The sequence below is a fragment of the Crinia signifera genome, chromosome 4, assembly GCF_055691185.1.
Source record: "Crinia signifera chromosome 4, ASM5569118v1, whole genome shotgun sequence".
Lineage (NCBI taxonomy): Eukaryota > Metazoa > Chordata > Amphibia > Anura > Myobatrachidae > Crinia > Crinia signifera.
This window is the reverse complement of record NC_139220.1, coordinates 114,004,975-114,032,908: the sequence shown is the minus strand read 5'-3', so window position 1 is coordinate 114,032,908 and position 27,934 is coordinate 114,004,975. Positions and strand designations below refer to the sequence as shown.

Genomic DNA, 27,934 nt, shown 5'->3' with positions numbered 1-27,934 from the left:
AAAAGTCTGTAATAAAGTGATAGAAATCAGTGGCGCATATGTACTAAGCCTGGAGAAGAGATAAACTGGAGATATAGCACCAGCCAATCAACTCCCAACTGTCATTTTCAAACACAATTCATTGGCTGGTGTGTTCTCTCCTTTCACTGTATCTCCAGTTTATCTCTACTCCAGACTTAGTACATCTGCCCCACTGTCACTTAACTGCTTGGGTCCTTCCTTACCAAGACAATTCAATGCACATGCACCACTATCAGAAGGGAAGGTAGGAGCATGAATCCTGTAGGAGAGGTCAAAAAATATTCCTCTTCGGCTATTCTCTCCGCAATAGCCACACATGCCATTGCCAGCTTTGTATCCAGACCACAGTCCCTATCTAAGATATCTGTGTTAAACGGTACACACTGGGCGATAAATCATTAACGATATGAACGATATCAATATAGTTGATGATACAGTGTGTATGCTAAATACCATTAAGGATGCATACTTCGTTCAATAACAACCCCCCTGTTGTCTGTACATGCAGTTCAATCTTACAATTTTGTCAGCAATTGCATATACAGAGCAGGGGGTGGGTTATTTCACTGACTGATATCATTCTCCTGCAGCACCGCTGATATAGTTAACTGCATCAGTGGCTGCGGGAATCACCCAGTGTGTTCCCAGCTTTAGGCTTATCTTAAATAGGCCATACACTAAAATATGCTCCAATGCAACTCCAACTTTATCGCACTAAATGGATGTTCATGTGCTCTCACAGCCACAGCTCAGTATTTACCAACACAGTAGTGTCTCTCCATACACAGGCCATGGAGAAGTACAGTTTATTTTAACATTTTGATTGGTTTCAGTAACAAGGCAATGGGGTAGTGGCATAACTATGATTTGGGCGCCCTCCCCCTCCGCCGCCCGGTCCATTGCTGCCCGCCAGGACCAGGAAATCCTAATGTCTGCGTTCCCGGTGCTCAGCCTGTTAGAATGTCACTTGCAAAATGGCCACCCCCTTAAAGCAGAGGATTATTTAGGATGCAAGAGGAGTTTGCTGCCTCCTCTAGCATCCTTAATAATGTCTGCTGTGAGGAGGCAGCCATTTTGCAAGGAACATTCTAAAAGGAGGAGCGCCGGGACTACAGACATTATCCTGGCAAGCAGCAGTGAACTGGGTGGCAGCGGGGAGGATGGGGAGGGTGCACTGCTGGCAGTGACACATTCGGCGGCGGCCCCATTAACCCCTAGCAATTGCTTCCACAGACCCCACGGCGCCCAAACTAACCTAGCTCCTCCAGGCCACCGCTGGGCTTGCGGCGCTATTGTTATACCACTGCGATGGGGGATATTTAGCAAAGTTTGGAGATAGTACCAACCAGCTCCTTTTCCAGGGCCTTAACTAGGGCTTATCAGACTAAAGCTGGGTACACATATGTACAATTTCCTTTTTCTTGCGACCGTTCGATCGACCGAATACACGTTCGGCCGTCCAAAACATACGACCGTTCTGCACGTACACATATGTACAATTTTACTTGCGACGTCCGATGTACTCCCGTCCAAACAATCGCAAGAAGAAGTATATGAGAGACCCTGTAACCCTTTGCCTGCTGTTTTAACTAATGTGTGTATAATGCCTCACTGCCCAACACTTTAGAGGCATCACTTTAAGACATTAATCAATGTTGAAGTTTTAATAGTGTGTTATGGTGCCCTGAAAAGAGCTTCTAGCACACTCTATTAAAACTTCAACATTGATTAATGTCTTAAAGTGATGCCTCTAAAGTGTTGGGCAGTGAGGCATTATACACACATTAGTTAAAACAGCAGGCAAAGGGTTACAGGGTCTCTTATAATGCAGCATACCACCGTGCTTTGTCAAACTGTCAAGCATATCGATCGAACATGCGTACACACTTCACTTTTGTTCCGATATGGAGCCGTCCTGTCGGATGAAATATTAAGCAGCAAAGAACCTTCGACCGACCGACCGTGGACGGCCAAGAGCGTTTTTGGCCGTTTATCGGTCGCACAGCAGCAATTGGGACAGCGTACACACCTATACAATCGAACGGCCGTTTGCCCCCAGATTGGAAGAACGGCCCGACGATTGTATATATGTGTACCCAGCTTTAGGGCCGCATTTATCAGCTAATATTTGCGGCTAAATCCCCGAAAACACCAGTTTTCGGGGGTAAACCGCAAATATTAAGTTTCACCTAAATGTATTAAAGGGGGACCGCAGCAGGAATCTCCAATCCCTGCTGCGATCCCCCCGGGAGCGCCGCCGGCCGCATCCCCCATAGCTTTCTATGGGGGATGCGAAGCTGCCCACTGTATCAACATTGGGCAGCCCGGCTTCGCACCCCTGGGCTATCGCCATTCTGGGATGGCGATAGCCCATTGTAGCCTATGGCTACACATTGCACTGCCCGAGCAGGGCAGTGCGGTAAGAGGGGTCGGCGGGGGTCAGCGCATAACCGCGCATGCGCTGACCTCCCGGCTTCTGGTTTAGCACTTTGCAGGGACAGGCTCATTTCGGAGCCCTGTCCCTGCAGTGCCAGGGATGATACATCCCAGTGATCTGATCGCATTTTACAATGCGATCCTGGGCGGTAATATTCCGCCCAGATCGCATTGCAAATGCGATCATTGATAAATGTGCCTCTATGGGCCAGATGTATCAAGCTTCAAAAAGTAATAAAGAGTGATAACCAATCAGCTCCTACCTGTAATTTTGCAAACACAGTCTGTGACATGTCAGGTAGAAGCTGATTGACTGGCTGTTTATCACATTCCATTTTATCATTAAGAGGCTTGATACATCTGGCCCTCATCATACTATGGATAGCACGGTACAGTCATGATGATGAAGGCCATACGCAGCGATATCACTGAAGATGGTCTGATTTATGTCTCTGAGTTGATGTGTGGAGTTTATGTGATTCAGAATAATGTGTTTAAATAAATGTTTTAAGCTTTAGAATTTTCTTTCCCTAACACATCTCTTTTTTATTCACATAAAAGCTTAATTTTGTTCGTTTTTATCTACCACTGCTCACCCTGGAACATGAGAAAGTCATTTATCTGGATGATGATATAATTGTACTAGGTATGTTACATAATAAGGTAAATGGGTAATAATATTTACATGACTTTGATTTGCCTGTAATCACTAGTGGTTCTCAAACTGTCTGCATAGCATCCTGGGAAGCCGCAATGCTCTTGCAGGGGTGCCTCAGGTTGGTGGTTCAGGACCAAATCATATTTATGGTCAAAGTGATAGCAAAACCATTCATAAAACATGTGGACAATCAGAGGCACAACTCATACCTCCCAACAGTCCCGATTTTATCGGGACAGTCCCGATTGTCAGGGCCTGTCCTGATGTCCCACCCGCGGGCGGCAGTGTCCCGCGGTGTGGGGGGGCTGTTGGGAGTCCCCCCTGTCAGCTGCTAAGCAGCGGGGAATAAACGTTGTGCGCATGCGCACAGCGTCTATTCCCGCAGCCAGGGGACTGGGGGCATGGCTAGAGGCTCACAGAGCCTCTGGGTCATGCCCCCATAGCGGCAAAATGGGGGCGTGGCCTCGCGGAAGAGCCGCAAGTATAGGCCATGCCCCCAAATTAGGCCACGCCCCCCGAAAATTTCGACGCGCATCCGGCGCGCAGGAGCATCGTCCCGCCTGCAGAACTTAAAAAGTTGGGAGGTATGACAACTGTACACCCCCATAAAACTGCCCCCGAGGATGGCAGGCAGGCACAAATTACTTAATTTAATATTTTTGTCAACATATTTCAATACAAATCTTTTATCCTAGGGGTGCAGTGAAAATAATGCTGATATTTTAGGGTGCCATGTTTCCAGAAAATATGGGAACTTCTGCACTAAGCTGCATATGCAGGCTTACACTCATCCGCAGAGATCCAAACAGAGATGAATTTGCATGCAACTTTTATTAAGGACCTTAAGTATTGGAAATGATAACCTTAAATGTATTTCCGAGTCCCACATTAAATATAATTCATTTATTTAAAGAATTAAATAATAATGTTTCTTTTTGTGTGAAAAGTCATTTTTGCAGAGTTTGATGCCACACTTATTTGCATATTGCAGTCAGTAGCATTATACAGAAAAGGACTACAAAAAAAGCGAGGACAAACTTAAGCCCCGCCCATATACACAGGGTGACAATGGTCTCTGTGCTGAGCGACGGGCTTCAAGATCCACTACCATATGGGTCTTAAAATATACTAGGCATAGGTGCCGATTCTGTGGGTGCTTGAGGGCCTGAGCACCCACGGAAATTGATGAGCACCCACCCGCTCAGCAGAGGCCCACCCGCCCGTGTCCTACTGCACTCCCCCTCCCTCGTCGCTGGCACAGGAACTGTGTGGGCATTTATGTACCTGCACTGTGGGGCCATTTATGTATTTGGCACTGTTGCCATAATTTTAATATTGGAGACAACTGTGCTGCATAATATAAATCAGTATTATTTTGTGGCCACGCCCCTTTCCCATGAAGCCACTCCCCTATATTTTTGCTTGAGCACCCACCAGCAAAAACATAAATCGCCACCTATGATACTAGGGCACTCTCCTATTCTAGATTATGATGGTGCAGGGCACTTTTATCAGGGAGCTTTTTGGCAAATGCAGTGGGAATACACAAAACTCTTGTTTGCCAGAGGGCACTTAAAAATGGGTACATGGCATGGAATATTATTTGTATTATTATTTATTTTTATATTTGGATAACTTTCCCTTATGGAAAGTTTTGTAAGAAGAGAAGTGCGAGGGGATGAAACATTATGGAGAGAATAATGCCCCCCTTTCAGACCGCACTTATTACCCGTTATTTTGCTGTTTTTTTACCGTTTCAAAAAGGTATGTGCAGTGTGAAAGGTCCAGAGTGAATTTACCGGTTCCAAAATACCGGTATGTCTAGACGGTAAAAAAGCAGGGTCCTACCAGTTTCAGACCCGTTTCTGAGTATCCACTGTTTTGAATGGGTTAAAAAAAAAACAAATTCAATGTGAAATAAAAAAAACAGCATTGAAATACCGTTTAAGATATGCGGTGTGAAAGGGGTTTTATTTGTGTGACCCATTTTAGAAACGTTTAAAAATACCGGGCCGATGCCGTTTTTGCGGTGTGAAAGCAGCATTAGAGAGTGTATTTCTGAGCTCCCACCACAATAGCACAGCACCTGCAATTACTATGGTTCTATTACCATAGCCATTATAGGTTGGACAAAGTGGGCATCCTTGTCTGTAAAGTGACTCCTGCGGCCAAATGTAATAGCCTAAGAGTTCAGTTTCTATGCCGGTGGACTCTGACTTTTTTAAAGGGGCAATCGCTAACAAGGCATCCAAGTTAGGCTGGCATCCCGCACAGCAGCCAAACTTAGAGTCTATTACATTTAGCCTCTAGTGTTAGCAATTTCTGAAGTGGCACCAAGGGTGTAACTACCATAGGTGCCAGGGGTGCAGTTGCTATGGGGCCCAGAGCTGAAGGGGGTCCTTCTCTACTGTCTAAGTAATATGTTTTACATACATTTATCACCATCAGTTACTAAATAGGGGGCCCTTACATAATTTTGCTATGGGGCCTACAAATATCTAGTTACACCCCTTGGTGGCACCATTCATCACTATTGTAACTGAATGGGACCTTGGGGATACCCAACAAATATTATTCTCCAAAATCGATGATACAAAGGCTACAAGGTTTAGCTGAAGGCCTTTTCCTATTCAATATAGAATGTTAACTAGAGAGGTTTCTGAGTATTCCTAATAAGGACCAGATCTTCAAGTCACTAGAAGTGTTCCAGTTTTAACAGCCATTATAAATGAACCAAGAAGGATCCCATTCATACAATTTGACAGGTTGCATTCTATTTACAATCATTATTGATAGACGTAGGCTGAAACTGGTGCAGCTATTGGCAAATTAACTTTCCATATAAATTACAATGATTGTATTCTGGCTTCAAACAGGAGCCACCTGTTAATATATGTGATATATAATTAGATATGTGAGGAGTTCATTTATATGTGTTGCACGTTTCCATCTATTACAGTAGGCAGATTATACTAGCACCGCCATAAGGTTGAATCTGCCTTCTGGAGTTAACACACAGAAGCATCTGGGACCCGTTCCACTAGCTTCTGCACATAATTGAATCTCTCCCTCAATGATTTCACAAACCTCAGAGATGTTCAGATAGCAGCCTTATGTGAGAGCCTTAGCAAGTTGATGTTAAAAAGGAAGCTGTCAATCTTATCTTGTCAAATAGATGTAGGATCAGATTGCTGTGAAAGATTATACGGTTTACTGTAATATTATTCAAAAATCTTTTCATATAGGCTTGAGATCATGAAAATTTTTTTTGAGCAATGAAAGAAGCATTGAGTTACATGGACTGCACATTGCCTACTTCAGCTGTTGTGAAACTGCAAGTCCCATCATGCCTTGCCACAGATTTGCTATTAGGGAATGCTATGGCAAGGCATGCTGGGATGTGTAGTTTCATAACAGCTGGAGGGACGCAGTTTGGACATGCCTGGCCTAAATGGAACTAAGGGCCTAATTAGAAAATGGGCAAAACCATGCTGCACTGCAGTTGGGGCAGATGTAACATGCACAGAGAGAGTTAGATTTGGGAGAGTTATTTGTTTCTGTGCAGGGTAAATACTGGCTGCTTTATTCTTACACTGACATTTAGATTTCAGTTTAAACACACCTCACCCAAATCATCTACTCCACTTGCAGTGCGCATGGTTTTGCCCTTTTTGAGAACAAATTTGTCATGCAATCAGGTCTAAATTTGTCACAGATCTGCTTAGTCAAGCTTACCTGAATGGTGATTCTGCTCTGTGTCTCAGTCTGACTCAGTCCTGTCTCCATTCATGCTGCCAGACAGTCTGTGCATTGCTGGTTCATTGATTGGTGCACCTGATGGAAATCCAGACAGAAGCTGGAATCACCTGTAACCCTTTGCTCTCCTGTTCCATGTGGCTCACCTGTTTAGTTCAGACTGAAGTATTCTGGATTCATGCCTCAGATTGCAGATTGCCCTCTGTCATTTCCTCCAATCAATACAAGGCAGGGGGGATAAATATCTTGCTCACAGAGGCAGACCTGACTTCAGCAACTTGTCTTCCTGCTGCATGCTCTGGATGTTCTGTGCAGTTCAAGCCTGCTTCCTGAATCCCTGCGTGAGTCTTCAGCGTTCAGCTCCCAGAGGCTCTGCTTGTCCAGCTGGTCCAGCGCTCCCGGTCTGGTACACAAATTGTCCAGTTCCTGCTCATCTAGTTCCTGTGTTTATACTCGGTTTTCTTCAGTTATTTGTTATATGCCAAGTCAGCCATTTCAGTTCTGTTATCTCCGTCACCTGTTCCTGTGTCAACGCCAAGTCGCTACCCTGTCCTGATACCAGTTTCCTGACCTGCCTGATACAAGCTGCATCCAGCCATTTTGTGCTACGTCTCTGCTGTAAGCTTCCAGTAATCCTGTCATTCAGCTGTATCCTGATCCCAGCCATCCAATCTTCAATCATTCAACCATCCAATCTTCAGTCATCCAGCCGTCCAATCTTCAGTCATCCAGCCGTCCAATCTTCAGTCATCCAGCCGTCCAATCTTCAGTCATCCAGCCGTCCAATCTTCAGTCATCCAATCGTCCAATCTTCAGTCATCCAATCGTCCAATCTTCAGTCAGCCAATCGTCCAATCTTCAGGTATCCTTTTCTCTAAACTCAAATCCTGAACATTGCCTTATCCTCCCAGAACTACCGGCACATATCTTGTTTATTTTGAATGGACTGCCATCTTGTTTATTTTTGCAAAGGACTGCTATCTTTTGTTACTTGTTATTTATCAGAGACTTGCATCTAGTTATTATTTGTCCAATCAAGAAGTATTGATCCTGGTTACATTATCTGTTATGAGTTCCTTCAATAAACCTGTTTGTGTTAACCCATCTCCGGCTGGTCACGCCTCTCTTCCTGAGATCCACACCACTCCATCAATCCACCATCTGACCACTCCAGTCACGACTGATTCCACACACCCATTTCGTGACAGTTTGCTGAAGTCACATGGACTTGGTCAGTGATCCGAGTGTGAGAAGTGTGGGTTGTCTAGATCACAGTACCAGCATGGAGAGACAGATTGATCTTCAGTTCTTACTCACAAAGTTCTGGCAAGACTTATCTGGTTGTTCTTGCAAGCTGCAGCAATCCTTGCCGGCTAATGAATCCTCACGTGTCACATCTGCAGCCGCATGTCATTTGGCCTCTTCACCTCTACCCCCTGACTACCTGGCTACTCCAAAGGAGGACAATGAGGCTTCTGCGGACAGTGGGTCTGTCATAAGTCCATTACTTTGCCATCTGGAATCTGGTTCTGCTTGGACCTTTAAAGAGCCAGAATCAGAGACATTAAAGGTTTTACACCAGTTACTGAATCAACTACAGGAATTACCAACTAAAATTTTTTCTGTAGTCTCCGCCATATTGGACAGTTCTTTGGTACCCCTTTCCAGTGGAACTGTGCTCAAAGGAACTTCCACTACACTTCCAAGTACTCCTGAGAAGTCCTCTCATAAGCCTTGTAAGGACATACCACAAAGCAGACCACGAGCCCAGCTGTCTGAGGAGGAACGTCAGCGGCGCAGGCAGCTAGACCTGTGCTTCTATTGTGGTGGTTCAGACCATTTCATAGAAGATTGTTCTCTCCGTCAGCCCAGAAATGGGGAGATTCCTCCCGTTACAGCTCAGAAAGAAACCCGAGTTAATACTTGGGGCCCTAGAACAAAGATCATCTTGGCCAAACACGGTTTTACTGCTGTCCACAGAGCTCCTGGGAAGGTTCCTGTATCCATTACTGGAGGTGGTGTCTCAGGATTTTCTGCCCAATAGCATGTGTCCGTCTCATCAACCTTAGGAGGGTTGTCCAATACCGCAGCCCCAGCAGAGGTATCTTGTGCTAAAGATTCAGAACGAGTATCCTGTCTCCAGCCCCAGGAGGGGGCTCTCTGTCTCCAGCCCCAGGAGGGGGCTCTCTGTCTCCAGCCCCAGGAGGGGGCTCTCTGTCTCCAGCCCCAGGAGGGGGCTCTCTGTCTCCAGCCCCAGGAGGGGGCTCTCTGTCTCCAGCCCCAGGAGGGGGCTCTCTGTCTCCAGCCCCAAGTGGCAGTGAATCAGAGTGTCCTGCTCCTGGAGGGGGTCTTGTGTACCAAGGACCTAGGAGAAGAGTCTGATATATTGGCCTCCGGGCCTGAGGACACACCTGCCCTGGCCTCCGGGCCTGAGGTTGTTCCAGTTATTCCAGTGCAGACTGCCTTGCCCAAGGCATCCGAGGGGTCTGCCATGCACAAAACACTCAATGTGCCTGCCGTGTCTGAGGCTTCCGTGGTTCCAGTTTTTCCTAAAAAGTCCAAGATTCTTGATCAGCTGAAGCCTTCCAAAGCCCCAATTCCATCAAAACCATTTCAAGATTCAAGCAGAGAATATTCGCCCATCTATTTTGATGGGGATCTTGTCCATTATGAAGCCCTGGTGAACCAATATTTGTCTGTATTGTAAACCGAACCTTCATCTGGTCTCACGCTAGCCAACATCGTCAGTTACCTGTTTTTGTCATTTAAAGGAGAAGCTTTGGAGTGGGCTTGTCCGCTTTATGAATCTAACGACTCCAGACTTCGAGATCTGACATCCTTCTCCAAGGCCGTAGTGGAAAGGTTCGGTTCAAAGACTCCCTGTAAGAATTCCTCCACCACTACAGTTAAAAGTCATCCGGTGGCCAAAACCGACCATTCTTTGCCATCCATCCAAGATTGTGCGCCATCTCAACAATGCCTTAGAACCTCCAAGGTTTCAAAAAATTGTCTATTGATGCCCAAATCTATGGACGTTAGAATTGGGTACACATCCATGTCCACCCATTGTGTTGGTTCCTCTGGACTGTCCAATTCTCCAGGATCATCTTCTGAAAAGCAATCTGCCCCGTCAATACCCACCATATGTATTGGATCTTCCGCTTCATGCTACCTCAGTGGTCCTTCAGGGAGTTTCAATTCAACTGAGAGGTCTTCAATCCTGACCTTAGACCAAGACTCAAATTCAGAGTATGATTCTGATTATGATGCCACTCCCTTCCTGAGAGGTCCTGTGCTCTCTGATGCCTGTTTTTCAGAACCTAAAGCTTCACCTTCCTCAAAAAAATCAAAGCATTCATCTAAGAAAAAGAAGAAGCATCGTCGTTAACCTTGAGCTCCCTTCCAAAGAAGGTTCTGGCATAGGTGTCTGGAGTCCACCCTGAAGGAGGGGGTAATGTCACAGATCTGCTTAGTCAAGCTTACCTGAATGGTGATTCTGCTCTGTGTCTCAGTCTGACTCAGTCCTGTCTCCATTCATGCTGCCAGACAGTCTGTGCATTGCTGGTTCATTGATTGGTGCACCTGATGGAAATCCAGACAGAAGCTGGAATCACCTGTAACCCTTTGCTCTCCTGTTCCATGTGGCTCACCTGTTTAGTTCAGACTGAAGTATTCTGGATTCATGCCTCAGATTGCAGATTGCCCTCTGTCATTTCCTCCAATCAATACAAGGCAGGGGGGATAAATATCTTGCTCACAGAGGCAGAACTGACTTCAGCAACTTGTCTTCCTGCTGCATGCTCTGGATGTTCTGTGCAGTTCAAGCCTGCTTCCTGAATCCCTGCGTGAGTCTTCAGCGTTCAGCTCCCAGAGGCTCTGCTTGTCCAGCTGGTCCAGCGCTCCCGGTCTGGTACACAAATTGTCCAGTTCCTGCTCATCTAGTTCCTGTGTTTATACTCGGTTTTCTTCAGTTATTTGTTATATGCCAAGTCAGCCATTTCAGTTCTGTTATCTCCGTCACTTGTTCCTGTGTCAACGCCAAGTCGCTACCCTGTCCTGATACCAGTTTCCTGACCTGCCTGATACAAGCTGCATCCAGCCATTTTGTGCTACGTCTCTGCTGTAAGCTTCCAGTAATCCTGTCATTCAGCTGTATCCTGATCCCAGCCATCCAATCTTCAATCATTCAACCATCCAATCTTCAGTCATCCAGCCGTCCAATCTTCAGTCATCCAGCCGTCCAATCTTCAGGTATCCTTTTCTCTAAACTCAAATCCTGAACATTGCCTTATCCTCCCAGAACTACCGGCACATATCTTGTTTATTTTGAATGGACTGCCATCTTGTTTATTTTTGCAAAGGACTGCTATCTTTTGTTACTTGTTATTTATCAGAGACTTGCATCTAGTTATTATTTGTCCAATCAAGAAGTATTGATCCTGGTTACATTATCTGTTATGAGTTCCTTCAATAAACCTGTTTGTGTTAACCCATCTCCGGCTGGTCACGCCTCTCTTCCTGAGATCCGCACCACTCCATCAATCCACCATCTGACCACTCCAGTCACGACTGATTCCACACACCCATTTCGTGACAAAATTAAGCCCTAAATTCAGATATTTGCTGAACTCTTTGCATCGATCAACACACCCATCTATAAGCTGGGTTAAATAAAAGTTACCATTATCACCACACTTTGAGTACAAGCATTATATGGTATCTACAAACTGATTGGCCCTCACTACATTTAGCATACATGCTCAAAACGAAGGTGCTGCAGCAGGCAGGAGCCTTCAGTGACCCAGAAGAGGACTACTGTATGTCACTTGGGTACCTGAAGGGTAGCTTTGGTGCCCTCTCGACCTTGCACCTACAATCAGTGTCGGACTGGAGCATAAAGGGCACACCAGGGCAATGCAGTGGTTGGGGCCCATGTTAAGTGGTGTGGATAGTCTGGGCCCCTTGATAAATAAATATATATATATATATATATATATATATATATATATGTATGTATATGTATGTGTGTGTGTGTGTGTGTGTGTGTATATATATATATATATATATATATATATATATATATATATAGTAAATGCTGCTAGTGTATGCATCGTAATGTACAAGATTAATAATAGCAATGCATTGTAGAAAATACACCTAGTGCTGTGCAGTATAAGGTAACATAAGTATAATGTATAAGTCTAGAAGCTAATCTCTAGAGGAAAATGTGGCAGTGGGGCTCACCAGGGGGTTCCTCTCATAGTTGCCGATTTATGTTTTTGCTGGTGGGTGCTCAAGCCAAAAATATAGAGGAGTAGCTTCATGAGGAAGGGGTGTGCCACAAAATAATACCAATTTATATTACGGAGCACAGTTGTCTCCAATATTCAAATTACGGCAACAGAGTTCCACATCCATAAATGCCCCCACAGTGCAGGTACATAAATTCCCCCACAGTGCAGGTACATAAATGCCCCCACACACAGTGCAGGTACATGCCCCCACAGTGCAGGTACTCTGCGGACAGAATACACTCTTCCTAGCATACTGTGTTCCAGGTGGCGGGTCCGGCAATGTGGGTGCTGCAGCTGCAAATTAGCAAGTTAATATGGCGTCTCAGCAGCGGGACTCGGGCCCGTGGGTGCTCAACAATTTCCGTGGGTACTTGGGCCCTTGAGCACCCACAGAATCGGCACCTATGGTTCCTCTGTACCTTTGTGGTCCAGTCCAACACTGCCCACGATATAGCTTCTACTGAGGGAGCTTTGAGGAAAATGTTGTATAACCAAGAGAACTTATAGTTGGTATTTCCTCAGCACAATTCAAAGTGAACACATGGGGTGAAATGTAATAGGATGAGAGATTCAGAAAGTGAGAGATTTGGTAAGAAATCTCCAGCTTTTTTAAAGTGGCAATCATTGACACAGCAAAATCACACTGGTTTTGCTGTGTCAATGATTGCCACTTTAAAAAAACTGGAGATTTCTTACCAAATCTCTCACTTTCTGAATCTCTCATCCTATTACATTTCACCCATACTCTTCACTGTTGCTGAGCGGTCTCATATGGCCAGGCTTGAGGACTGTGCAGAAGACACTAGTCTCTGTAGTTGCATAATGTGATCTATACTCTGTGCTCACTCCTCAGCCAGTAAGTGTTCAGATAAAAAACAAAACCTCTTTTAAACTTACATAATATACTAAGCTCTATGTAAGTGATCTCCTGACTGAAAGTTTATTTACAAGTATTTTGTTTTATTTTCTATACAGGAGATATCCAGGAACTTTACAACACAAAAATATCTAGAGGGCATATTGCTGCATTTTCTGATGATTGTGACTTACCGTCACTTCAAGAAATTGTCATGAAAGTAGGAATACAGGTACTTGGTGGATAATGCATATGAGTACTATGACCAAAGCCGGATTTACCACTAGGCCCGTGAGGCACAAATTAGAGGCAGCAGGCAGCCAGGAGCCTTGCCCTACACAGGTCACTAGCTCTAGGTCTCTACAGTCAGCAGCATTTGATGGCTGAGCGAGCAGCGGCAGCACTGACATTATCCCTTACACAGCTGCCCGTAGAGACCTGGAGCGAGTGACCTGTGCCGGATGAGGCTCCTGCTCATACAGATTTCTGGAGGTACCTGTGCCACGGATTCCGGTGTGGAGGTGTCGGTGTGGCTGGCAGCCAGCTGCAGTAGCCTCTGGCAGGAGGATGACAGGGGCACGGTGCAGGAGGTGGAGATGGAGGAGTTCCGTGGAGAAGCAGCTTGAAGAGGGACTATGTAAAAACCGGACCCGGACTAGACTCCTGACCGCCGGACAGGACATCAAAATCTGCAGTCCGAAGCTTGTAGGGTCCTGTCCGGGGGGTGTCCTGTCCGGGGGGTGTCTTGTCCGGGGGTCATTGTGATAGCTATCACTAGGGACATGGAGGAGGGGAGATTACAGCCGCCCTGGGTGGTCCAGACCATCCGACTTTTGCTACATGCCCAGACCATACAGGGAGGCTTTAGTCTACCCCTCCTCCTCTACCTGGTGACAGGTGTGGCAGGCAGCCCCCCCGGACAGGACACACCCGGACAGGACACCCCCCCAACCCCCCCCCCCCCCCCCCCCCCGGACCGGAGGCTACAAGCTACAAAATGCAGAGTTTGATGTCCGGTCCGGTGGTCCGGGGGTTTTGTCCTGGTCTGGTTTTCACCCATACCCACTTGAAGATGTGTTCAGGCTGGCTGGGCCGCTCTCCCGCTCCATCACCGACCTTCAGGCTGAACCACCGGTGGTGGAGCTGAGCCGGGCAGTGGGACTGAACGCCGGGGATGGGCTGACCAGGTACTCCAGCCATGCACTGCTTTCCATGTCTGGGAAACTTTAACTTGCATCTCAGGTCATGGGGGAAGGCCAAAAATGTACTGCCTAGGGGCAGCCTGACCCCTAAATCCGGCCCTGGCTATGACCTACACTTGATCTATTGACCCATCTGGGGCAAAAAGGTCTTAAAGGGCATTGCAACAGACTTGGCTGTGAAGGTGGCGGGTAAGTGACCAGGAGTACCACACATCTGTTGGCAGCGAGTGAAACTACATCTTTCTCTCTCACAGAGGCAACTAGCTTTCGAAGCTTTTGCTTTGAGTGGGCTTATTAAAATATATATATATATATATATATATATATATATAATCCTTATATGCCGGCACTCCCAGCTTGATCCGGTGCACTCTCCAATAATTAAATGCAGTTCCACAAGAAAGAGGCACACGGACACCAGTCAGCAGTTTCAAATAGATGTATTGGGCACAGCACTACCAAGCGCTTTCGGGGACACCACCCCATCTTCAGGATAACTGCCCTGCATGTGCTGCATGTGCAGCTATTGGAGTGGCATGATAGGAATATTTCTCTGCTGTGAGAGGATTGACGGATATACTGTACCTCTCCACACATCACCCTATTTTTGCCCCATCCTACATCGTTACTGAATCTTAATTCTAGTCTGTTCAAGAATCACAGAAGAACCAGCCTAGTCATTTCTTTCAATCTGAAGCTTTTTTCCATTGAGTCTTTTTTGTTATACCCCTGATGAAGTCCAAGTGACGAAACGCTTCGGGTTATTGGGATGATGGGAAATATGACTCCATATGAATGAAACAATGCTGGAAATTTGCCTTTTATTGATTTTTTAATAAATTGTATAAATATCTTTTGAAATTGAGCAAAGTATCAATTCTATCAATTTTACACCTAACAATTTAAGGTGGTGGCGGTGACACATGAGAAGGCGCACTCTATATCTCTGCTGTGTATGTATGTATATATATATATACTTCAGGGTTTGTTCGGCACTCACTGATAATGGTGCAATGCGTCGAGGTGCCTTCCCGTGTTAGTAATCAGTAGACAGGGATCCTGGGACCTTGACCCGGCTCCCCAGGAATGAAGGCAGCACTCTTACGGCTTGGAATTCAAAAGGTATTTATGGTGCACATAAAAATTACATTAACATCGTTGTCAACGTTTCAAGACCCGTTTGGTCTTGTCATCAGGACGTGCATTTAAAAGTGCAAGGTGCTGTGCAAAAGTAAAGAAAAGAATACAGAGCCAGTGTGCTCTCTTACCTTATATAAGGCTACTATTTAAATACGTGTCTCTCTGCTGGCTGACGCCGGGACCGGGCGCCTGACATCCGGGTTGTCTGCTCCGCCCATGTATGACGCAGCCGTTGCTAAGATACCTAAGAAGCTTCGGGTCCCAGTTCCACAGCGTCGCATGGTTCCCGCTGTATATTTAGGGTATGTGTATACAACATTTTTGTATACACATACCCTAAATATTCAGCGGGAACCATTTTTAAACTTTGTATTTTTATTTCCACACAGATACTATGCTGCTACACACACTTAGATTTTGAGTTTTGTTTGATCACATATTTTTGCACTTTTCTTCCAGCATTTTGAAGCTGGTCTTACTCAATCACCGGCCAATCAGCTCCTAAACTTTCCTTTTTAAAACCAGCCTGTAACTTAACAGTCAGGAGCTGATTGGCTGGTGATAAGTACCAGGCACTTTATCACTGCTATATACATCTGCTCCTGAGTGACAGCAATATTCAGGCTTTGCATCAGACAGGCACCAGAACAATCTGGGCAAATGCCGGACACTAATGATTAGACACAGGCCAGGCCATGCCAAGATCCTTTTGGCCAGCTGCTGGTTACTACTGGTCTGCTCCACCCCTAGCCAGGCCAGGAGCTGTGCGGTGAGCTTGCACATGCCAGTACTGGTGTATACAGTGCAGCATCATAATAGCCTGTCCATTACACATATACTGTGTCTAGGCATAGCTAACGCTGCTCTATGGTGTGCCGGCATCACCCCCATAATCCAGCCCCAGGCTTTTACCTAGTTTATAATTAAATAATATTGACATCTGTGTCATATACTATGTTTTTTTGTATTAACCTGGTCATTGTTTTCTCCTCTTGCAGAACACATACATGGGATATCTGGATTACAGGAAAAATTCAGTTCAGAAGCTTGGCATCAGCCCCAGCACTTGTTCTTTCAACCCAGGTGTATTTGTTGCCAATATGACTGAATGGAGGCAGCAGCACATTACCAAAAAACTAGAAAAATGGATGAAGAAAAATGTGGAGTAAGTGATTCCATTGGTAATAAGTAAATGTTTTTTAGTAGATTCATATTTTTCTTACAGAAGGAAAAAATTACCCAAATTATAAATAATTGCGAAAATTATGGGTGGTTTTTGAATCCATTTAAATTAGGATTATATTTAATTATTTGGAATTAGCCAAAATGGCAAATCGGGAACATTGTATGCTACACAAACATTCCATCTTGGCACTGTCCCCATACTAGCCATACAATATGAGTGAATATGTGATTTTGGGGGGTATTTAATCCCGGGTCCCGACAGTCCTGGCCCGTTTTTGGCCTGCTAGCCAGTCTATTGGTAGAAGGGATTCAATGCCCGCCTGCCGGTTGTTGAAAAGGGGGTGTGTCTGCGAAAACGGCAGTGGATTGTTGAGATCGGGATGTGATATCCACAAACCATGGACATTTTCAGAAAAACGGGCCTGACTACTTTTAAAGTCGGGTCCGATCTGTCGCTCTTCCCCTTCAATGCTCGGAACGTCAGCATTGATTAGGCGCTCACCGCTATTTTCCACGACAGAAATAGCGGCGGGGATTGAATACACCTCTTAATCTGCACTGCGCCAATTTAGTTCAGCACTTTAAATGGATAATGTCATGAGACAATATATAATTTCCGTATAGCTTTCTCAGCTATTTTAAGACTGATCTTCATAGATTAACAGACCTTGGGCCAGATTCTCTAAGCTTCAAAAGTGATAAAATGGAGAGTGATAAACAACCAGCCAATCACAGTCTGTGACATGGCAGGTAGGAGCTGATTATCACTCTCCATTTTATCACTTTTGAAGCTTGGAGAATCTGGCCCTTTGTCTTATTGTTAATACTTCTGTTAGCTTAGTTTAAACACTTAACTTGTTCAACTAAATTTGAAAAATGCACGTGGCCCGATTCAGAGATGAACACAAACTCGATGGCATGCGCAATTCTCCGATGACTGATATGCCCATGTGCACCACTGCGTATGTGAACATCAGGGTCTGTGATGGCAGTTGCAGTGCCTTTTAAGCTGCAGCATGATTGACATGTTGAGCATGTTTGGGGGCTGGGTAGAGCTGGTGACTGTAAGTGTTTTACAAAACCGGGGGTGTCAGCTCACTTTCCAAGTTATTCTCTGCTTCTTCTGAAGAAACAAGAGGGTTACTCAGATGACCAATGTTCATGTAGAGTGATCCCTTGCTGCACCTTCAGACGGCTGATGGTCGTTAGGTCTACAACAACTGGGTCGACAAGCATTGGGTCGACACAACTAGGTTGACATACAGCAAGGTCGACAGGTAGTGCCAATATTCAAAATATTCAATATTCAAAAAAGGAAAAAAGGAAGATCCCGCTAATTACAGACCCGTTAGTTTAACATCAATTGTGGGTAAACTATTTGAAGGATTTTTAAGGGATGGTATCCAGGAATATTTAGACCATCACCGTCTACTCAGTACTAACCAACATGGGTTCGTGAAAAATCGTTCATGCCAAACTAATCTACTAGGGTACTATGAAGAGGTTAGCAAAAACCTCGATAATGGAAATGCTGTAGATGTGATTTTCCTAGATTCACAAGAGATTGATTAATAAAATGGAGAACCTAGGATTGGGTGAAAATATCTGCAGATGGGTAGGGAATTGGCTATGTAATAGAGAACAAAGAGTGGTTGTGAATGGTGCCGTATCAGATATGATACCGGTACTAAGTGGAGTGCCCCAGGGTTCGGTTTTGGGGCCCATTCTGTTTAACATTTTTATTAACGATATTGGGATAGGGTTACTCAGCAATGTATCCATCTTTGCGGACGATACAAAACTTAGCAAAGTCATCAAATCACCAGAAGATGTCACCATGCTTCAAAATGATCTTGCAATTCTAGATGAGTGGGCAAAAAAATGGAAGATGAGGTTCAATGTAGATAAATGTAAGGTTATGCACCTTGGGAGACACAACCAGTGTGCAAGTTACAACCTTAGCGGAGAGGAACTGGGTAATTCCATACTTGAAAAGGATCTAGAAGTCCAAATAGACAGCAAACTAGGATGTAGTGCCCATTGTAATGTAGCTACAAAAAAGGCCAACAAAATTTTGGCATGTATTAAGAGGGGAATGGAAACTAGGGACTCAAGGGTAATTATGCCACTATATAAAGCATTGGTGAGACCTCACCTCGAGTACGGAGTGCAGTTCTGAGCCCCACACTATAAAAAGGACATCATAGAATTAGAAAAAGTCCAAAGGCGAGCAACAAAGCTTATTAGGGGAATGGAGAATTTAAGCTACGGGGAGAGATTAAGCAATTTGGGACTATTTACATTAGAAAAGAGACGTTTAAGGGGGGACATGCTCAACATGTACAAGTATATCAAGGGCCAATATAAGAAACTGTCACACACCCTCTTTTCTACTAGAAAGGAATCTAGGACACGAGGGCATGAGTATAGATTAGAAGAAAAATTATTTCATTCAGCTAGTAGAAAGAATTTCTTTACGGTCAGAACAGTCAAACTCTGGAACTCTCTTCCCAGAGAGGTGGTAACGGCTGGCTCATTAAATGCGTTCAAGGCAAAGTTGGACAAACATTTACTGGAGAAAAACATCCATGGGTACAAATAAGAAATATAATTTGTCTGTAAAATACCAGAGTCTTTTTTCAGCCTTACCTACTATGTAACTATGTAACTATGACATGGGTCTAGGTCGACATGGGTCTAGGTCGACATGACATTAGGTCGACATGGGCTAGGTCGACAGTCAAAAGGTCAACATGGGGTTTTTCACTGTTTTTTTGAGCCGACATGTGCAGACAGGTGATATTTTATGCCCTACCATCCACTAGGGCGTGGTGGGAGAATAAATAATGTGCCCAAAGCATTGCGAGCGAAGCAAGCGTTGCGAGGGGATGCGGTGCACTTCAAACTGTGTCCATGTCGACATTCTGACTGTCAACCTAGCCCATGTCGACCTAATGCTTGTGTCGACCTAATGTCATTTCGACCTAGATCCATGTCGACCTTGCTGCATGTCGACCTAGTGGTGTCGACCCAATGCTTGTTGACCTAGTTATAATCGACCCAACGATCCCAACCCCTTCAGACACAGCTGCAGATCACAGAAGCTGGCAGGAGAAAACTATTTACACAAGATGTGCTGCGGCGCATTCTGTGTTCATCTCTGAATCTTGCCTCTATGCCATACAATAATCTCCCAAAAACAATCACCTCAGATCATTTCTGACACATTTTGCTATATTTTGCAGGGAGAACCTGTATAGCAGCACCGTTGGGGGTGGTGTAGCTACTCCTCCTATGCTTATTGTGTTCTATGAGAAACACTCCAATATCCCTCCAGACTGGCACATTCGTCATTTGGGTAAGTACACTCAAGCACCTTTAATTATGGAATATAGTATTTAGACGGGTGTGGTATATTTCACCGACAGTCAGGATTCCGACAGTCATTACTCAGACGTCAGAATCCCAATTGCACACGCTGCAGGCACGCTGCGCTCGCCACGCTGCGGGCATGGTGGTGAGCTGTGCTCGCCACCTATTTTATTCTCCCTCTATAGGGGTCGTGGACCCCCACGAGGGAGCAGTCGGGATTCCGACGTCGGAGTAATGACTGTCGGAGTCGCGACTGTCGGGGAGCCGTTCGGCACCCATTGAGACAGTTTCAGATTTATTACAACTAAATAATATATGCCACATAATAGTTACATTGCTTGAGATAATTGTATTCATGGTGATCTTTTACATTAACCTGCCCCTCATAATGGAGGTGTCTATTTTTTTTGGGCTGAACAAATATCAATAAGAATGCAGTTTAATAAATCAGAACCTACTGAATAACAGGCAGGAAGTGCCAAGGTGATGTCAAAGATTTGATATTTGACGGCTTTCTTGTGAATGTTGGCTTATTGGTTCAGCTCATAAAATGGCTGCCACTTGTTGTAGGCAAGGTGCTCACTGGCACAATATAGTAACCCACTGATTAGGTGCTAACCACCTATTGCAGCCAGCAATAAAAATAAAAAAAAGGTACTTATATGTTAGTTGGCGCCCACTATAGTAAGTACGCTCATACCACCACTATCCAGGTCGGCATGGAGTTGATTTTATATAGTGTGGCGAGCGCAGTGAGCCACCGAGTCTGAAGCGTGGCAAGCCCCGCGAGGGGCCGCGTAACACTAAGCAAATAGCTTAGTGGGCGCCCAACTGACATATAAGTACCAAAAAAGGATGTCACAACCCATCATGAAATTAAAATTTGTTTGATTGGCACTATCGGTACAATAATACATAGACAGACTATAGGAAACATATACAACTGTCCATGAAAGAAATGTCCACTTTAATATTTATACTGTAATGAATTCCATCAGACAGATAAATCTACTACCGATTTTATTCATCATACGTGTATCCTCCTCTATATATTGTTTAGGATATGACCACTTCTATTGCTACTTTGGGGTACATTCACTAAGCTGTAATAAATGCATTTATTCGGTTCCGTCATTATAAAAGTTTACCACGACCCCATAATTAGTTACTATTATTATTGTGTGTAGTCAATTTACTAAACTATAACAGTAGAAGGGTTTTTTATTTTTACTTCTTCCACTAATTGTTACAAATGGCCTCTAATCAGGGCCGCCGACAGGGGGATGCTAGGGGTACAACTGTCCCGGGCCCCAGCCTGCCAGCACCACCATTCACTTTAGCCGTCCTCACCACTACACAGCGGCGGGCCGCAGGTCCTCCGCACGAAGACACTTAGACTGTCCCCAGGGCCTGGCTGGATCCTCCTGCTTCACAGCGCACACTGTAAGCCGTGCATGGTGTGATGTCATCATCCTGGGGCTTACAGTGTGGGCGCTCAGCATGCCGCAGCCAGATCATAGACGACTCAGATGGTTCACCGCAACAGGTAAGCTGTTAATACACCGGACGGCAGGCTGGGGTGTTGGTGGGGGAGGGTGGATGTCGGGTGTGTGTGTGTGTGTGTGTGTGTGTGTGTGGGGGGGGGGCGAGATTTTGCCGGTCCCGGGCCCCACAATTTCTGATGGCGGCCCTGCCTGTAATAGCATTTTATTGTGTGAGCAGGCCATCAGTAAAGAGAGGATGTCAAGGTTCCCTATCTAAGAATCATTCATAACTCACTGCTGACTGGTAGAGGGGGAGCTGCTGCATTGTACTCAGCCCAGGCTGGCATATGATACTATTAGGGTAATACTCCTTTCAGAAATATGCAAAAATCCCAGGATTTTTCACATGCACATGCATAATTTCTGGACTAGCGTGTCTGAATGTCTCTACCAGGGATTTTAGTCTACTAGAACCCTGGGTCCTATGAACCTGCAATGGACCCAGGATTGTACTGGGTTTAAATCCCAAGTAGTATGTCTGTAAGGGGCAGTGGCGGATTCAGGGGGGGGGCACCCGGGCACGTGCCCCCCTGTCATTTATTTTGTAGCTGAGGACCAGGGCTTTCCAACGAGCCCAGCCCCGTGTCTCTAGCCTCCCGGGAACCAGAGATATCGCCTGGCAAACCTGTAACGTTTTTTCCCCATAGGATAATATGGGACCCATCAATTCCGACCCCCACCCGGTTCCGATGGCTGCCAGTTCCCGCCCTGGCATCACAGAAGCTTGTGGTTGATTTCATTCAATTCCAAATCGCTGGGCCTTCAATATGATACCAGGCTGGTCCAAATCGGTCAATCGGTTCCAGAGTTATTGCGTGTAAACCGATTTTTTTATTTTTGAAATGTAATTTCATGGCTGTTCATGTTTTTTGAGGGCAGATTACTCTGGAACCAAACGTTCCAGTTTCACTGGACCAAAATCATTCAAAGCCCACTCAAAAGTTCTTCAATATAATACTTGTCTCATGTAAATGGGTCAGTTGGTTCCGAAGATAAAGCCGGTTAAATGAGATAACTGGTTAAAGGGGGGAGGGGTGGTTTTCTCTCCCCCTCACACCAGAAAATGCAGGGACTAGGCTAGTGTAAAAGGGGCCAACCTGGGAATGCATTTTCTGGTGTGAAAGGGGTATCATTTCAAATAGCCGGGACCTGCAGTGCTCTGAATACAGCCAGGCTCTGCCGCTGTCAGTGGCTATCACTTCTGCTGTCCCCCATTTAACACGAGCATGTATTCCCCCTTGGCAATGAGCATGTAATCCCACATGGCAACGAGCATGGAACATCTGGCAATGAGCATGGAACCCTTGGCAATGAGCATGTAGAGAAGCAGCACTTATGTAGCATAATTTTTAATAGGCATGGTGTTTGGCATAACACATAATGGACATAATGGCGTGTAACTTAACGTGTAATGGACATTATGGTGTAAATGTTTAATGCGCGCCTTGTTTATGAAGTGTATTGTGAATTTTGGCTTAATCTGTGTGGCATTATGTGAATTCTGGTTCAATCCGTGTGGGATTATGTGAATTTTGTCTCAATCCGTGTGGCATTATGTGAATTTTGTCTCAATCCGTGTGGCATTATGTGAATTTTGGCTCAATCCATGTGGCATTATGTGAATTTTGGCTCAATCCGTATGGCATTTTATGCATTTGGCTCAATCCGTGTGGCATTATGTGAATTTTGACACAATCCATTTGGCATTATGTGAATTTTGGCTCAATCCGTGTGGCATTATGTGAATTTTGACACAATCCATGTGGCATTATTTGAATTTTGGCTCATTCCATTTGGCATCATGTGTAAGGGGAAAGTATAATGGGGTCTAGTATTTTGTTGCATAATGTGTAGAAGTTGTATATGGTGTTGACATGCCCCCTGTTGAGTGGCCACACACCTTTTTCTGGAGCGCGCACAACTACATCCTTCACTTTTGTCGCCATGGTGGGCCTGCGTACTTTAACCCCTTCCTGACAGAGCCAGTTTTTGCGTTCCTGACAGAGCCCTTTTTTTCAAATCTGACATGTATCACTTAAGTGGGGATAACTTTTTTTTGCTTTTACTTATCCCAGTGATTTTGAGATTGTTTTTTTGTGACACATTGTACTTCAAGTTAGTGGTAAATTTTCGTCGATACAGTCTGTTTTTTTGTGAAAAATACCAAAATGTCGGAAAAAAATGGAAAATTTTGCGATTTGCAAAATGTTAAATTTTCTGCTTGTGAGACAAATAATCTTACCACTCAAAATAGTTAATAACTAACATAGACCATATGTATACTTTATGTTGCCATCATTATTTCAACCTCATTTTCATTTTTTTGGACACTAGGAGGCTTACAATATGAATAGCAAATTCTCAAATTTTCAAGAAAATTTCAAACACTGATTTTTTTAGGGACCAGTTCAGTTCTGATGTGACTTTGAGGGACTTGTATGTGAGACACCCCCATAAATGATGCCATTTCAAAAACTGCACCCCTCACAGTATTCAAAACAGCATTTTGGAAGTTTGTTAACCCTTTAGGTGTTTCACAGGAATTAAAACAAAGTGTAGGTGAAATTTCAAAATTTCATTTTTTTTGCAGATTTGCAATTTTAATACATTTTTCTAAGGAACACAGTACATTTTACTAGAGAAATGTGACTAAAAATTGATTCCCCCAATTCTTTTGTTTTCATAAATATCCTATATGTGGCCCTAGTGTGCACGTTGACCAAACCACAGGCTTCATAATAGAAGGAGCACCTACTTGATTTTGGAGCCTCCTTTTTATGAGATTATTTTTTAGGCACCATGTAGGTTTCTAGGCACCATAAAATGCTAAAAGTTAGGAACCCCCCCACAAGTGACCCCATTTTGCAAACTACACCCTTCAGGGAATTCATCTAGGGGTATAGTGCACATTTCAAACCCCCAGGGGTTTCACCAATTGTGGTACAACTGGGCAGTGAAAATGAAAAAAAAATTTTTTTCATTTTCACAGCTCAGTTGTATCAAAATTGGTGAAACCCCTGGGGGTTTGAAATGTACACTATACCCCTAGATGAATTCCCTGAAGGGTGTAGTTTGCAAAATGGGGTCACTTGTGGGGGGGTTCCACTGTATGGGTGTTTCGGGGGTCATTCAACCAGAATCTGTGCTGCAAAATCCAAATATCACTCCTTCCCTTCTGAGTCCTGCCATGCACCCAACTGGTATTTTTTGGTCACATGTGAGGCATTGCCGTACTCGGGAGAAATTGGGGCACAGATTTTGGGGTGCTTTGTCTCCTTCATTCCTTGTGAAAATGAAAAATTTTGAGCCAGATTTGCATTTTTGTGTAAAAAAATGTAATTTTGTCAATGTATATATATATCAATGTATATATCAGTGGTTCCCAAACTGTGTGCCTAGGCTCCCTGGGGTGCCTCAGGACACTTGCAGGGGTGCCTTGGATTGTGGACCAGGATCAATTCATATTATTTATGGTCAATGTACCAGGCAAAACCAGTGCTTATGGCTGCCAATCATAATATATGTGGACAAACAGAAGCAAATCCTGCCCCTCACCAGATAACTGTGACATATAAACACAATGCACTTAATTGAATAATTTTTTTTCTGAATTTCTCAATAAGAAGCATTTGGCCTAGGGGTGCCTTGAAAATATTTTGATGCTCTAGGGCGCCGTGATTCAAAAAAGTTTGGGAACCTCTGGTATATATATATGTGTGTATGTGTATATATATATATATATATATATATATATATATATATATATACACACACATATATATATATATATATACATATATATATATATATATGTGTGTATATATATATATACACACACATATATATATATATATTTCAGTTCATTATCATGTTTTTTTTTACTTTTTATGCAGCTCATGCTGCTGCTGCGGCTGGCAGGGGGGGGGGAGGGGGGTGCGCGCTGCGTGCGCTCCTGCCGCTGCCGCCGCCGGGTGAGCCTGCTGCCGGGCCGGGTGGGTGGGAGGGGGGTGCTGCTCATCGGTGGTGATCGGTGCTGTACTTAACAGCACCGATCACCACCGATCCCTGTGTTACCAAGCGGCTTAGCCGCCGGTAACACAGGAAACGCTGTGAATGGCTGTTCAGATTTGAACAGCCAATCACAGCAATCGCCGACCGGGGGGGGCACCCCTGCCCCCCCTGGGCGGCGAGGGGGGATGTCTGCTGTCAGGGACAGCAGACATCTCCTAACTGTCACCGCGTCTATAGACGCAGTGACAGTTTAAAGCCATGACGTACATGTACGTCAAATGTCGGGAAGTACTTCCCGACCATGACGTACATGTACGTCAAATGTCGGGAAGGGGTTAAATGCCAAGGCCTATTTTTAATTCCATTCCCACCCTCTCCTGCCGCTCTCTCAGCATGTACACTGGCACCACTAACACCGCCCCTCCCCCATCCAAACCCTTTTTTTTATCATTGGTGCCCCCCCTGTCATTTTATCCTGGATCCGCCCCTGGTAAGGGGTATTACAGATCACAGCTGTACTCTGGCAGTGCCTGTAGCCAGGGTGAGAAGAGAAACTGCAGCTGAGCAATCTTTTTATGATCACACCTTTCTGGAGCCTGGCCAGGATAATGAGGCTGGGGCAGTTGTTGTGGCAACTAAGGGGTCGTCCACGTGGGCTGAGCACTGCAGCTGCAGGAAGATTATGACCTGGTCAGGTAATGGCCAGCGGTAACTGACTAACCCATTAGATTTTCAGGTGATACTAATTATTCCTGAGGATACTTTGAAAACAGCAATTTAAGCATTCCATGAGAATGGAGTTCAAGAAACTCTGCACTAACAGTAATCCCCTACTATTTCCTTTTACAAAACTTGAAAACTAGTCCATTTATGAATTCCCCTGCTAGGAGTGTAATGTTTCAGAGGCCAGCTAAGTGTATCACATTAGAACTGGGGTAGCCAACCCTAGTCCTCGAGAGCTACCAACAGTGCATGTTTTGCAGGTCTCCTCACAGAATCACAAGTGAGCGAATTAGCTCCATCTGTGGATCTTTTAAAATGTGTCAGTGATTAATGAGTGCAGCTGTGCAGCAGCTAGGTTGTCTGGAAAATGTGCACTGTTGGTAGCTTTTGAGGGCAAGGGTTGGCTACCACTGCATTGGAAGAACCATGGACAGCTGCAACAGATCTGGATATTCTATCCTTGTGTTCCAAAAAAGCAACCACCTTTCCATTAAAATCCCTGATCAAACCCTGATGTTTGAATACTGGTTTCATCCCATGTCACAATTGCTTGAAACCCTATCCACACAACAAGCTGGTCCCTGGGTAGCAGGTCTTCCCTGAATCATCTCTTCATAGGCTTGACCCGGGTCACCTACGTACACAGCTGCCAAACACGGGTCAGATTTTTGGGTCACTGGACTTGGGTTACTTTTAAAGGATCCTTTTCCACTGAACCAGAACCCGGGTAAATCCATCAATAACCCAGGCTATTGTGTCAGTGGCAAAGATGTAGCGCTGACTCAAACATCCACTTGAGAACATTATAGGGGACTGGACCAGCAGAGGTGTACAAGGACATCATACATAATTATATGCAATACACTTTCTATTGAAGGATGGAGCCCAGACGAGCAGCTGTCTAAGAACGTCCTGCAGGATGCCAAGCTGCTTCACTGGAACGGACGATATAAACCCTGGCAGTTCCCCAGCTCATACTCCAAACTGTGGTTGAAGTGGTTTATACCTGACCCAACAGGGAAGTTCCGGGTCCACCGCCTCTGATAAACAGCAAATCTATACATTTGGCACCGGTGTATTTATACTGTAGATCAGCATTAATACAATAATCACATCAGAATGTCATCTTTGAAAAAGTTCTTTTTACTGTGAAGATTAAAAACACTTTGTCATTGTACATGAGGATCCTAACACTACAATTATTTCCAGACTGTAACCAAAACGTGTTACATGGCTACATTTGCACTGCTTAACATCTACTCTGGTACACATCTGAAATGAACTTTTGATATTAAACTTGTGCAATAGATTTGTTTAAAGTAAAGTATGAACAGTGTTCCCCTCTTCTGTGTGTAATTTGGAAATAAAGGCTTTATATACTAAAAACATATCCTTCAATGGCTGCACCAATAATGTACTGTTTAGGTATACCCTTACTTTTCTGTAGTGCTATAATAAACCTATGCAGTTAGGTAAAGCAAACAATATATTAATTTCGCCTGGATAACCAACTTTATTCCCAGTGCAAACAGAAAGGTGTTCAGCATCCCAGCGGTGGTGATGACAGACGACACCCTGTTGACTACTGCCAGGAGACCAGTGCCAGAATTCTAACATCAATGAGGATGCCAGTCGTGACTGGCGGGATAGCAAATTAAGTATGCAACACGGGTTTGTATGGTTTCCTGACCCCTGTCCCAACTCCTTCAATCGGGATGCCAGCGTCTGTATACCAG

General features: G+C 44.7%; 1 protein-coding gene across 3 annotated transcripts in view; it reads left to right on the top strand.

Moving 5' to 3' along the window:
- Positions 1 to 27,620, top strand: part of GLT8D2 (glycosyltransferase 8 domain containing 2) — a 49,832-nt gene extending 22,212 nt beyond the window's left edge. For all 3 annotated transcript variants that reach the window (XM_083182276.1, XM_083182277.1, XM_083182274.1), the window contains exons 6-10: positions 3,019 to 3,103; positions 13,141 to 13,253; positions 16,362 to 16,528; positions 19,794 to 19,906; positions 27,076 to 27,620. In XM_083182276.1, coding sequence (XP_083038402.1) covers positions 3,019 to 3,103; positions 13,141 to 13,253; positions 16,362 to 16,528; positions 19,794 to 19,906; positions 27,076 to 27,242 — 645 coding nt within the window. In that variant the 3' untranslated portion in view covers positions 27,243 to 27,620. The remainder of the gene's footprint in view (positions 1 to 3,018; positions 3,104 to 13,140; positions 13,254 to 16,361; positions 16,529 to 19,793; positions 19,907 to 27,075) is intronic.
- The last annotated feature ends 314 nt before the right edge of the window (positions 27,621 to 27,934 follow it).